Source organism: Barbus barbus, assembly GCF_936440315.1.
Source record: "Barbus barbus genome assembly, chromosome: 39".
Lineage (NCBI taxonomy): Eukaryota > Metazoa > Chordata > Actinopteri > Cypriniformes > Cyprinidae > Barbus > Barbus barbus.
In genome coordinates, this window is record NC_136717.1 from 8,892,056 (window position 1) to 8,905,958 (window position 13,903).

The following is a 13,903-nucleotide window of genomic DNA, read 5'->3' on the forward strand; positions in this document are numbered from 1 at the left end:
TAAATGAAAAATACGTCAAAGATGATCACAAACTCTTCAGCAGCTGGAAAGCTATATCAGGCAAGAATGGGGCCAAATTCCAACACCAGAACTCCAGAAACTCATGAACTCAATGCCCAGACGTCTTCAAACTATTTTGAAAAGAAGAGGAGATGCTACACCATGGTAAACATACCCCCGTCCCAACTATTTTGAGACCTATATCAGGCATCAAATTTGAAATTAGCTCATTTTGTGAATACAATTATACAATTTCTCAGTTTAAACATGTTATGTTATCTATGTTCTATTGTGAATAAAATATTGGCTCATGTGATTTGAAATTCTTTTAGTTTTCATTTTATTCAAATTTAAAAACGTCCCAACATTTCGTTTGCATGTTCCAGTACATTTGAAGTAAATGTCCTGTGGGCGAATGAACTGAACTCTAAGCCCCATCCTCTTGCATACAGTACATGCATCAGGTCTTCGCCTCAGGGGATTCCTGTATTTAGCACTATGTATTTTTTTTCTTCTTTCCTGGAGTTTTCCAAGACCCTGCCACAGAGGTCCATCCCCAAAGCGTGAATCTTCCACCACCCTTGTTCACTCGAGTGAAATGTTCTTCACAGTTTGATGTGCTGTTAGGAATATGCCAAACTGAGGCCTGAAAGCTCTTCAAATAATAAACACACTTTTATCTCAGAATCTTCTCCATAACTGAGGCTCTCATAAGCCTTTGGGCAATGTGTAGTGCCCAAAGTATGTTGAGCACAAGCAGCATATGTTTAAGGTGCCTTGTGCCAGTCTTGTTTTTATTTGTATCAGATTACATATGGCGTATGCCTTAACCTTAAGTATACATTAAGTTCTGTCATGACAACTCTCGGAGGGATTGGCATGGTAATGTACATGACAATGTTAATGTATTTGGTCTTGGCAGAATAGATCTGCTACGCTCCTGCAGCAGAGCAAGTACCAAGATTTGCTACTGCCAATACATCCACAACATGCTGCTCTGAGCATGTAGGAAATACTGCTGCTGCACGTATAACACATATGAATAACCCCATATAGCATACATGAATCACTTCGTAGCAGATCTATGTGGAGCTGGGGAAGGTGGAGGGTTTCTGAAGTGCACTGCCAAACTGCTACAGCAAACAAAAGCCAGGTATTTGAATACTGAGAAGTGAGCTCATTGGCTACTGATACAGGATAAACCAATCAGCTGTGCCATATGATAATGATGTCATTAGGACAGGTTTAGTTAGACCTATCGGAGTTTCAACAAGAGTTTCAGAGAATGACAGAACTCTGTATTTCAACACTGCAAAAAATGATTTTCTTACTTAGAAATCCTTCTTGATTTAAGAATGTTTAGATATTTTAGCTGGAAACAAGACAAAAAATCTAAGTAAGAAAAGCATTTTTTGCAGTGTATTGGTCTACATTGCAATGATTCTTCATTCCAGACATGCAGTTAGGGTGGATGTTCGGTTTTTCACATCATCTTCTCAAAAGTAAACCTCTCTATACCTTCAGATATATTTAAGCCAGATATATTTATTAGCTTTCAGATATATTTAAGCCTTGTAACCATTCTCAGATTACTTGACCTCCATTGACTATTGTCTTCTTGGAAATGGATGGTAATGCTCCCAGAAAGAGGTCCATTTATTCATACAAATGTACTCAAATCAAGCAGTTATGTGACTTGGAGAAGAAGGATTATTTTATACCCAATCATCCAAGTTTGTTACAGTAATGTGGTGAATGTTTATTATGTTCTGTTCTTTTCTCAAATTAGTGCATAACTTTTATATTATTTTATTCATTTTTCTCACTCACCATCATTTAATAACTCACTAACTGTGCTTGGAAATTTCCATCTCAGACTGTCCAAACTGAGATTGAAAGGGTCCTTGTTCCCAGAAGTCAAGAGCAAAGTCTCATTTATTACACAAACAAAACACCTCCAAACTGAAAAAAAAGTTTCCCCAGACATTACACCACTGAAGGCAAACATGATGCCTGAGGTAGCACTACTGGGTTCTTTTTACCAGGAGAAATATATATGAAGCAGGAGACACAAGGTGCAGTCACATTTGCCATTGTTTGGCAAATTTTCATTGGCTAAATAAATTCAGTAATTTTTTTAGGAATCCAGGTGACTCGGAGTTTTGCATGAGGGTAAAATATTTCCTTGTGCAGATTTCACAAGACGCTCAAGTTTGTTCATTTACATTTTACGCATTTAGCAGACGCTTTTATCCAAAGCGACTTACATTGCATTCAAGTTACAGTTTTTACATTTTATCAGCTCTTGCTTTCCCTGGGAATCGAACCCATGACCTTGGTGTTGCTAGCGCCATGCTCTACTATTTGAGCTACAGGAAAGTTTGTCACTTACATTCGTTACACTGACAACAGAAACCTGAAATTTTACTCCAAGTTTACTTCACCATAACTTAAAATAGTTACAAATTGCCATGAGATTGTGTTGACCAATCCCATTCAACACTCATTAGATATGTCGGTGCCAATATCCTCGTGGGCAGCGTGTCGACATATAGTGCCGTTGCACTTCTGGTGTCCCAAGTTCTAGTCCTGGCTTGTGGACCTTTGCCAATCCCCCCCCCCCCCCTCTCTCTCTCTCTCCCACTTAGTTTCCAGTCTAAATACTGTCCTGTCAAAATAAAAAGGCAAAAATGCCAAAAAAATAAATATTTAACACTCACAACATGCTATATGGACACAAACAGCCACTCTTGCGCTCCTTCCCTGAGAAACAAGTGCCAGAAAAGACATGATGTGTGTATATGTAGAGACGCTAGGGCTGGGCGATATGGCTGAAAACTGTATCACGATATCAGTGTTTCATATCGGTCGATATCGATAATTATTGATATTTTTTTTAAGGTGGTACATCAAGTTCGTGGTATTACCAGTCTTGGCGGGGACGACGGTCTTGCAGAATTTGCAGACGACTACGGTCAGACTTATAATATCCAAAAAACTGCCATACTGGCGAGCTGACTTTCTCTTTTATTTACAATTTCCTTGCTCGCTGCGGCACTCATTTTCTGCTTATGAAGAGGAATCCAGCAGACCAGCCAATAGGGTCTGGCTACAGATGTGCACTCTCAGCCGCGCGTGCGCACTTAGACACGAGACAACGATATGGCGCAACCAAACTTGATACTGTTACATGATTGGCTGTTAGCGTGTCACTCCCTACGTTGCTAGGTTACCAGAGAGTGAGTGCCTTTGTTAATGCAACCAAACTTGCTTCGCAACCTTTGTTTTCTTCCGATGAAGAATAAAAAATATCGAACGTTTTATCGAACACATTTTTTATTGATATCGTTCACGTGTCTATTGCGATACATATCGTTATCGTTTTATCGCCCAGCCCTAAGAGACGCTCGGCATAGCCATCACAGCGGATTGTAACGTGGTCTGCTGTCTGCCCACACACTCAACAGACCCTGAAGGGAGCGACACACACAGCTTCCCATTTACACACTCTGACTAAACCACGTTATGCTTCTCGCTCCCAACACTATTTATAGCAACACATGCTGATGCTGATGGGAATCTGGCATTCTAACGCACACAAACACGCAGGCAGAATTCAAACGAGCAGCACTGAAACATGACACATTTATCATAAACTGCATTGCTAATGCTAGCGTTTGTTCAGATTAAGTGAGATTAAAATCAATACAGAGCAACAGGTTGGCTGCATTGTGGGACTGTCTAGGCTATAGGGGAAAAAATCATAGTAGCCTGTTAGAAAAATGTGAGAAGTGCTGCCTGTAGGAAACTTGTTTTGATGTTGTCCCGGTTGAAAAAAACAGCATATGCTGGTTAGGTATGTTTTGAAGCATGGCTGTTAGTTTGAGCTGGTTTAAGCTGGTCAAGTGCTGGTCATGTTAAACACTGTCAATAACTTCCCTAAGCACTTTCCCACGAGGGAATCCCCACTGCCATTTTGAAGTAATAATAATAATAATAATTTGTTACATTTATATTGCGCTTTTCTGGGTACTCAAAGTGCTTTACATAGAAGGGGGGAATCTCCTCAACCACCACCAGTGTGCAGCATCCACCTGGATGATGCGACGGCAGCCATATTGCGCCAGAACGCCCACCACACACCTGCTTATTGGTGGAGAGGAGACAGAGTGATGAAGCCAATCAGTGTATGGGAATGATTAGGAGGCCATGATGGTCAGATGCCAATGGGGAAATTTGGCCAGGATGCCGGGGTTACACCCCTACTCTTTTTCGAAGACTCTTTTTCGGGATATTTAATGACCACAGAGAGTCAGGACATCGGTTTAACGTCTCATCCGAAGGAAGTGCATTCCATGATTTCAAGTTATCAAGAACTTACGATTTTCCAATTCAGCCCATTGAAAGTTTCTGCCAGTAGTAGGCACTTGTGCAACATTATCAATGACGTACATCTGAGTCAACATGATGGAGGAATGTTAGTGAGGCAAGAGGCAGGAATGTGGCCCTCAAGTTGCCCATCCCTGTTGTAGATGGATGATAGTGTTCTGGGCTGCGTTTTCCAAAAGCATCATAAACTTAAGTACATCATAGACTTATTGAAACTAATGGAGCTATGATCAATTTAGGCTTATGATGCTTTTGGGAAAAGCAGTCCTGATTGGCTGCTAGAGAGTTCTTGATGATTCTAAGGCAGGGTCCCTCAAATCTTGCCCTTGAGGGCTGCTGCTCTGCAGAGTTTAGCTTCTACCCTGATCAAACACACTTCAGCAAGCTAATCAAGGTCTTCAGGATCACTAGAACTCACAGGTAGGTGAGTTTGGTCTGGGTTTGAGCTAAACTCTACAGGATTGGATTTGAGGATTTGAGGAACCCTGTTCTAAGGGATTGCTGTGCAGTTACTAGTGAGTCCTGGGTGGTTGCAAGAGCATTGCCAGATGGTTGCTATGGTGTTAGGGGTCTTTGCTAAGGTGTTTCTATATGGTTCAATATCAGGGGTGTCCAATCCATGCTCCTGGAGGGCCACTGTCCTGCATACTTCAGCTCTAACCCCAATTAAACAAACCTGAACCAGCTAAACAAGGTCTTACTAATGCTGCATTCACACCATGTCGTAATTACCATAATTCCAAGATGACAACGCGTGACATTTTACTAATAGCTTTCCATGTCCTGGTCTCTGAGTTAGCACCTAAGTAGCGCCTAAATTAACCTAGCGGTGGTCAGGTGGTACAGCTGTCACTGGTCCAAGTCGTAACTCTCAGAACATTCTGAGTTTACAAGTTATAATTACAAGTTCTGGAGCGAGTGAGGGCTTTGGTGTTGATAGTGTTGTCATAAAAACACATAATTCACCTCCAAGTAGAATGGAACGTGTTGTCATCTCGGAATTATGGTAATTACGACATGGCGTAAACACAATTTAAGCATATCAGAAACTTGCTGAGGCAGGTCGGAGCTAAACTCCAGGAGCCTCAGAATTGGACACCCCTGTTCAAGATGGCTTAGTTTACATGTGTCTAGCTCTGCTCCTGAAGGGCCACTGTCCTGCAGTGTGTAGCTCCAACCAGCTTTAAAACACCTGCCTGGTTTCTTGTAACCCTGAGAACCTTGATTAGCTGATTCAGTTGTGTTTGATTAGGGTTGGAGCTAAACTCTGCAGTACAGTGACCCTCTAAGTACTGAATTTGACACCCCTGCTCTAGATGGTCCAATCCTGAACCCTAGATACGTGCATTAGTAATAGTGATGCTTGCTCAGGTAAGCTTGCAATGAAAAGTAACAGACAGAGATTGTTTCCAAAATCAGTGATGGGCGACTTTGAGCTGGGCTTTAATTAGATTATGGTCTTATGAGGGGAGTTCACGCTTGCCTGTTTCTCATTATGAAAGAAGAATAACATCATTAAAGCACAGACATCATGAATTATTCTCTTCTGCCCTGTCACAGTGCAACGGAGAGAAAAAAGACAAAGAGAGAGAGAGAGAATAAGATGACAAGAAAAGCAACAAATATTGAAGAATCTCTGACTGCTGAAATATATCTAGGGTTACATATAGCGCAACTTCATCTATATCTATTTATTGTCTCTGTGACTCTTTCATTCGTTTGTGGGGCTCAGTCCCCCTTGTTGTCATGGCGACGTGCCATGTCATCCTCATCAGCGGTGCTTTGGTTTCGCTATCGTCTCGGAGGCACTGCCCACACGACCTCGTGACCCCTCTCATGTCTGCCGCAGATTTACAGACCCAGTATGACAGGCCGTCGAGCGGGGACACCGATCCACAAAGACAACACACACACACACACTCTGCCTACAGACATACACATTCATGCTGAAGCCTAGAGACACACACAAATTCCTCACACACATTTGGGCCAACGGATACAGAATGACTCATATCTATTCTAAAATACACCCATAAATGCCTAAATATACAGACACAAACACATTTAGACTGACACAAAATAATAATAAATATTAGCAAACGCACATTCACAAATGAACATGCACATAGTCTGAATGTATAATATTTGTTGCAAAGATCCATGACCCACATCCAATTTTTTATTTTTTTTTTGTAATCCCCTGGGAATTTTTTTATTGTAATTTGGGTTGCAGCAATGCAGATTTAAAACTATTTAAAAATGTTTGTGCATGTTATTAATTAAAAATGTTAATTGAAATGATGCTGAAAAACATATGATTAAAATGTGCGTAAAATTAGAACATTGCCTTGCAAATAACTAAAATAAAATAAGTTGAAGTACTAAAACTACTAAAACAATAAAAAATAAAATACAAGCACATAACACAATGAAGAATAATTCAACTACAAGTAAAATGAAAATATACTGAAAATATACAAATTAAAGCTCATTTTAAATATGTATAAATACTATGATAGTATGTGAATAATACTAAAATAACACTGATGCCAATAATTATTTTCATGTCATGGTCAATAAATGATAAATGGCTTCTATAATAACATACTAAATAAATAGTATGTGACAAGCTCAGGAACAAATTCTCTTCCAGCGATCCGGCTTCAGTGTGGCTAGGATTAAAGGACATCACCAGCTACAAAACACCACCCCCCAGCACTCTGGAGAATCAACACCTGGCAGACGACTTAAACGAGTTCTTTTGTCGTTTTGAACGATCACCCCACACCCGCCCAGAACACCCCTCCACACAACCATTCACACCTCCAGCAACCCCTCTCTCCCTCACACCTACAATTCAAATCAGCGAAGACGATGTGTGCCAGGTCTTCAGGAAAAACAAAAGAAGGAAAGCACCTGGTCCAGATGGTGTGTCACCAGCCTGCCTAAAAATCTGTGCTGAGCAGCTGGCCCCCATCTTCACACAGATCTTCAATAGATCACTGGAGCTGTGTGAAGTCCCCTCATGCTTCAAACGCTCCACCATCATCCCCGTCCCAAAGAAACACAAAATTACTGGACTTAATGACTACAGACCTGTGGCACTAACGTCTGTAGCCATGAAATCATTCGAAAGACTGGTTCTGGCTCATCTGAAGGACATCACTGGACCCTTACTGGACCCCCTGCAGTTTGCCTACAGAGCAAACAGGTCTGTGGATGATGCAGTCAACATGGGACTGCACTTCATCCTGCAGCATCTGGACAGACCAGGGACTTATGTGAGGATCCTGTTTGTGGACTTCAGCTCTGCTTTTAACACCATTATCCCGGAAACCCTTCAAAATAAACTAACTCAGCTCTCCGTCCCCACCTCCGTCTGCCAGTGGATCAACAGCTTCCTGACAGACAGACAGCAGTTAGTAAAGCTTGGCAAATTCACATCCAGCACTCGAACCATCAGCACTGGAGCTCCTCAGGGCTGCGTACTCTCCCCACTGCTCTTCTCCCTCTACACCAACGACTGCACATCTAAAGACCCCTCTGTCAAGCTCCTGAAGTTCGCAGACGACACCACACTGATCGGCCTCATCCAGGACGGTGACGAGTCTGCTTACAGACAGGAGGTTAAGGAGCTGGCTGTCTGGTGCAGTCTCAACAACCTGGAGCTTAACACACTCAAAACGGTGGAGATGATCGTGGACTTCAGGAGAAACCCCCCTGCTCTCCCCCCTCTCACCATCATGAACAGCACCGTGACTGCAGTGGAGTCATTCAGATTCCTGGGCACCACCATCTCTCAGGACCTGAAGTGGGATATTCACATTGACTCCATTGTCAGGAAGGCCCAGCAGAGGTTGTACTTTCTTCGCCAGCTGAGGAAGTTCAACCTGCCACAGGACTTACTGAAACAGTTCTACTCTGCCATCATTGAATCCATCCTCTGCACCTCAATAACTGTCTGGTTCAGCTCAGCTACCAAATCTGACCTCAGAAGACTACGGAGGGTAGTCCAGACTGCTGAGCGAATCATTGGTACAACCCTCCCCACTCTCCAAGAACTGTACTCATCCAGAGTGAGCAAAAAGGCTGGTAAAATCACTCTGGACCCCTCACATCCAGCACACAACCTCTTTGAACTTTTACCATCTGGTCGACGCTACAGAGCTCTGAGCACCAGAACGACCAGACACAGGAACAGTTTCTTCCCTCAGTCAATACATCTCATGAACACTAAATAAATAAACGTAAAACACACAACTAATACATTATCCATTCACCACACTCACTTATTTTATTTTCTCATTTCTAATTTGCACATACTTGACCTGTACATACATAGTCGCCTATATTATATATTATATATTGTGTATTTCTTTTTTTTTTTTTTTTTTGCTGCTTGTACATTGGTCATTGCCTATTTCCTGTTATTTTGTTTCATTACCTGTGTCCTGTCCTGTTACTGTCCTTCTGTTGCACTGTGGAGCTTCTGTCACTACAACAAATTCCTTGTATGTGTAAACATACTTGGCCAATAAAGCTCATTCTGATTCTGATTCTGAAATAAAAGTAAAACACTAAAACTAAAAACAGCTAGTGCTGCAAGTGAATTTTCGTGTCACAGAATTATAATATATAGTATTTAAAATCAATACAAGCATGCACAATTTTGAATATCAAATATAAATGATACTGATAAATTTTAAAAAAAGTTGAATACCAACTGATAACATACATGGTACCATTGTGCATTACAGTCTCTTGGAAAGGTGAACCTAAATACTAAAATCCATATTTCCAATTCTAATTATAGAATGTCAGTTTTTCCTGTAACTACACTGTAAGGGTAAGAGCTGTGTCCATAGAGTGTTGCCCACACAGTATGTGTGATTCGTGAGCAGGGGTTTTGATTGCGACACCTGCTTATAAAAGCACACAAAACATAGGATGACAGTTATCTTATGGTTAGGTTTACAGTAGCTGACACATCTGTTGCTGAAGCGTGACTCCAGTGTTTGATGTACAAAGATGTTGTGCCTAATAATAACCTTACTATTCAAGTTCTTCTTGTCAAAGTTGGTTTCATATCTACACCAATAAGGATTAAGTTTTTATGGGGATTAAATAAATATTTATGTCACCCACTAATTAATTTGCAAAACTTTCTTTAAAAAACTTGTTTAAAACTAATTAGTGCATTGAAGGTGTGGGCAGCTGAAAAATAAATACACAAAAAAAAATTAAATCAGTTGACAATCATGAGCACACCTCACTTTAAGTCCATGTACTCAACCACAATTTATTCTTAATCTTGAATATATGTTAATTACTGTATTTTTAATTGCACAACACATACCACCTGCCCAAATTGTATTAAAAATAGTGCACATAAAAAGACAAATTCCGATATTTAAGCCATAATACCAGAATAATCTTAACACCAATAATAACTTCTTTAGCTCAGACAGTAGTGAATAGAGCTAGCAACATCACAATCATGGGTTTGATTCCAAGGGAATGTATGTACTTGTAGTGTGCTTCACATCTTAAAAGTATATATTTTGTAAAAACGGTAATTGTAGATAAAATATTAATGAAATAAAGGCACTTATGTATACTTGGAGTAAACACACTTCTGAAAAGTGCCAAAATGTCAATTTAGCTTCATTTTAAATTACATTTATGTAATGAAACCATTATGTATCAAAGTCTATTGTTTTCATAATGGCCCCTTACACACTACAGCTAAATTCGGTTGTCAGTTCACCTTTTACTCCTTAATCGCATTCTGTACAACCACAGTTCACTAAAATACGGGAGTGACAACCGCATTCTACAACAGCTCCACTTTTTTTGGAAATAGGCTCATTTTCCAAGTCCCCAAGAGTTAAAAAGTTGAGTTTTACCGTTTTTGAATCCATTCAGCCGATCTCCGGGTCTGGCGGTAGCACTCTTAGCTTAGCATAGATCATTGAATCGGATGGAGTGGAGTGTTTCTTTAACTCCCGAAAAATAGAGGTAGTAACAACTGCATTTACAGAAATTATACACAGTGTGTACGGAACTGAACTGAACAACTAGTTGTTAATGACGTATTTGAACGTGCATCAGTGTATTCATCTCTATGTGAGATGCAAGAAAATAACAGTGAAAGAAGTCTTAACTTAGCACGGGGCTAGCTGCGCTCATGAGCCGTGCGGTAAAGTGACAGTGTTCCCAGATGTTCATAGAAACAAACAAACAAAAAAAAAAACAATCAAGGACAACCACAAAAAAACCCCCACTAAAACACCCAAATGCTTTGGGTTTTATGACAATAAAAAATATATATATATATATATATATATATATATATATATATATATATATATATATATCCGTGACAGACCACTTTATTAACTTCATAAAGTGCCTATCTTTATGAGCTAAGACCAAACAACATGCCTAAAAGCGCTTGTAAATATGGCAACATTGCAAGACAGCACTCTCTAAAGCAGCACAAACAACACACAGCACATCTATCAGCGGTAGTTTAGTTAAAATCGACGGACATAAAGAGTCTTTAATCAAAAAATGGCACATAACAAACGGCTAAACGTTTATTCACTCCCGCAAGACGACAGAATGTTGCTATGGTTACAAATGCGGGAGTGACTGCTGAACCGTTCACACATGGAACAATAGTTTCCGGGCCTCACTCCTGCATTTAAATGCGGTTGTCACTCCTGAAACTTGCAGTGTGTACGTGGCCAATAAGCACTCTTTTTAAAAGTATGCTAAAATGTACTTCTTTTATACAAAGAATGGATAAACACATCTGCCAAATGAACTAATCAACAAATTGTTTCTACATAAACGTTACACTTTCTTTTCTTATTCAAACAAACTAGTGAAAAACTAGTATATGTCATTCCGGGATATCAAGAACACAAATTATTGAAGTCTGTCATGAGAGGTCATTTCAAATGTTTTAACTTAGTACAGTTTCTAATACATAAAAGAGTTCTGTGCACCCAGAGCAGTTACAGTGTAAACGTGGTGAAACTGAAGGCTCGAGTAAATGTAGCTGAAGGTAAAGGAATATCTATTGGTACTTACAGATCAAACTTTAAGTTCTGTCTTTCTTCAAAGAAGTAGTCCAATATGAATTTTCGCACAAAATCCGGGTTCAAAGTGTTATCGATAACTTCCGTCCTCCCAAACTGAAAGAACAAAGAAAGGTCAGCTGAAATTATGTACATCAACATTTTCCCATTGAACCGAAATCTATAGATTAGTGAACTTCTAAACTTGACTCAAAATGACTTAATATGATTTAAAATAATCAAGAATAAATATAACAATAACCTAAAACAACTAAAACTCAAGATATTTCTTAAAAACATTTTTTTTCTTTAAAAAAATACAGGGTTTTCTCAGTCTTAGAAAGGATGAATATATATACTAATTTTAAAAGTATGATTTCTAAATCTGGAAAAGGCATGTAAATTAGTAAAAAAAAGAAAAAAAGAAAATGCAATTTTATAATGAATGTAAAGTTATTCCAATCTCTAAAATATTTAATCAAAATTCGTATATACAAACCTAAAAATGTAACATTACTTGTGTAATTAAAATGGATGGAGTGACTGATCTTTTACATATATTTTGAACCAGTTCTAGTTCTAATTACTTTACATTAACCAAGTTTATATGAACGTTTCGTAAATCGCAAATACAAGTCCCTGTTTACTGTGCACACCTCCCACATTCCCGCTACCTTCAACGTCTTTAATATGGAGGTCAAAGAGGCACATGACAGCATTGAGAGGTGCGTTGATGCCTTGATGCCTTGATGCGATGTGAAAGGGACTTAACGTTTTAATGAGCCGACTTGAAAAGTGGCCTGGAGTTGTCTTGATAGGAGCGTGGGTGAGAAAGTTATTACATTCCCTGGGTGGCTTATCATATTTCACCAACTAGTGATTGAAGTTAATAAATACACAGCCCTCTTAATGGTGCTTTAGAGAGCCTGATATTTCCACTGATTAGCTGGGAAGGCAAAAATATGAAGAACTGATAGACACAGAAAAAATAAGAGCGCCAAAAATAATTGAGATTACTATTCTGAGAACATTCCAAGCCCATATTTACATGTATGAATATTTATGAGACCAAGGGTCTGCCAGGCCCTTCAAGGGGTCGACACGACTGGGCCTGATTGTTTCCGCTTACCTCTCGCCACTCTTTGCTGCCAATGCCTTGGGTGTACAGCACACAAACTGTGGAGAGCAAAGAGAGAGAGAGAGATTGTGATATACAAAGGCAGAGAATTTTTTTCAAATGCCAGAAGACCTGTGACACTCTTAACTCAGATGCACTTTGTGTAGGGTGCAATCTTGTGGTCTACTCTACTTGCAGAGAAAAAGAGACATTTCTGAATGACAGAATTTTAATTTATTTTTAATATGGCAATATCTTAATGTGCCAACTAATCGATGATGGATGGATGGATGGATGAATAAAGAAATAAATAAATGTACATTCTGTCAGGGTTCTGTCACTTCGGTCTAGTTTATTCATGGTTTTGTGACGGAGCCCTGACACTCACTTCTTGTCTTGTTTTCTGGTGAGCACGCGGCTTTGAGTGTGCTCGAGCTGCGCGCTCTCTCGTCTGCGTGCTCGGTTTCATGTTGAGGCGTGGTGTTCGGATCCCGGCACTCCTGTCTTGTTCAGACTCAGTTCTGGTTTCATGTCGGGGTACAGACACTCACGCTCCAGGTTTGTTCTTGCTGTAGGAGTGTGCGGTCTCGAGTTCGCTCGGGCCGTGCGCTCCTCTGTGAGTGTGTGTGTTTGTTTTGTTCTACACGCGGTTCAGTTTCGCGTTTTTCGTTGTGTTGCACGCAGCTCGTTCTTTGGCTGCGTGCTTTCTCTTGTTTTGTCTTGTCCTGTGTTGCACGTAGCTAGTGTTTTTTTTCACTGGCTGCGTGCTTTCATGTTTGTCATGTTTTGTGAACGCGCATCTTATAAGTCTCCTCAATAGCTGTGTGTTCGTGTCCTGTTTTGCACATGGCTAGTGATTTTGTTTTGCTGGCCATGTGCTTGTGTTTTTGTTTTGTGTGAGCACATGGCTTGTCTTGTTTGGTTCTATGTGCCATGTGCTCTCATGTCAATTGTCTTGACCCCACCCACCTTGTTTCCTGATTATTGGTTAATTTGCCCCACCTGTGTTTACTCGTTACCCTCCTCATTTGCTCCCTTTATAATCTCCTTGTGTTTGCAGTCCTGTACCGGTTACCCTGTCTGAATTTTGCCTTGCCTTGCCTGTCTGGTTTCCCCTACGGGGTAGTTTTTGTTTGTTTATTTAATTTTCATTATTAATAAAGCCCTATTCCCTCCTGCAAGTGAGTCCTCGCTCTATCCCTTCACCCACACATTCATACATGCATAGATACATAAATGTTTTTTTAAACCCTTATGACTTTCTTCCATTAGGAGATGTTTAGCATACATTTTCCATACAATGAAAGTAGAT

The 13,903-nt window shown here is 40.0% G+C and overlaps 1 protein-coding gene across 1 annotated transcript in view; it reads right to left on the reverse strand.

Moving 5' to 3' along the window:
* Positions 1–13,903, reverse strand: part of LOC306858758 (copine-8-like) — a 118,725-nt gene that overhangs the window by 58,930 nt on the left and 45,892 nt on the right. Inside the window, exons 3-4 of the mRNA XM_079399465.1 lie at positions 12,604–12,650; positions 11,488–11,591 (exon numbers count right to left, since the gene is read on the reverse strand). Of these exons, the coding sequence (XP_079255591.1) occupies positions 11,488–11,591; positions 12,604–12,650 (151 nt within the window). The remainder of the gene's footprint in view (positions 1–11,487; positions 11,592–12,603; positions 12,651–13,903) is intronic.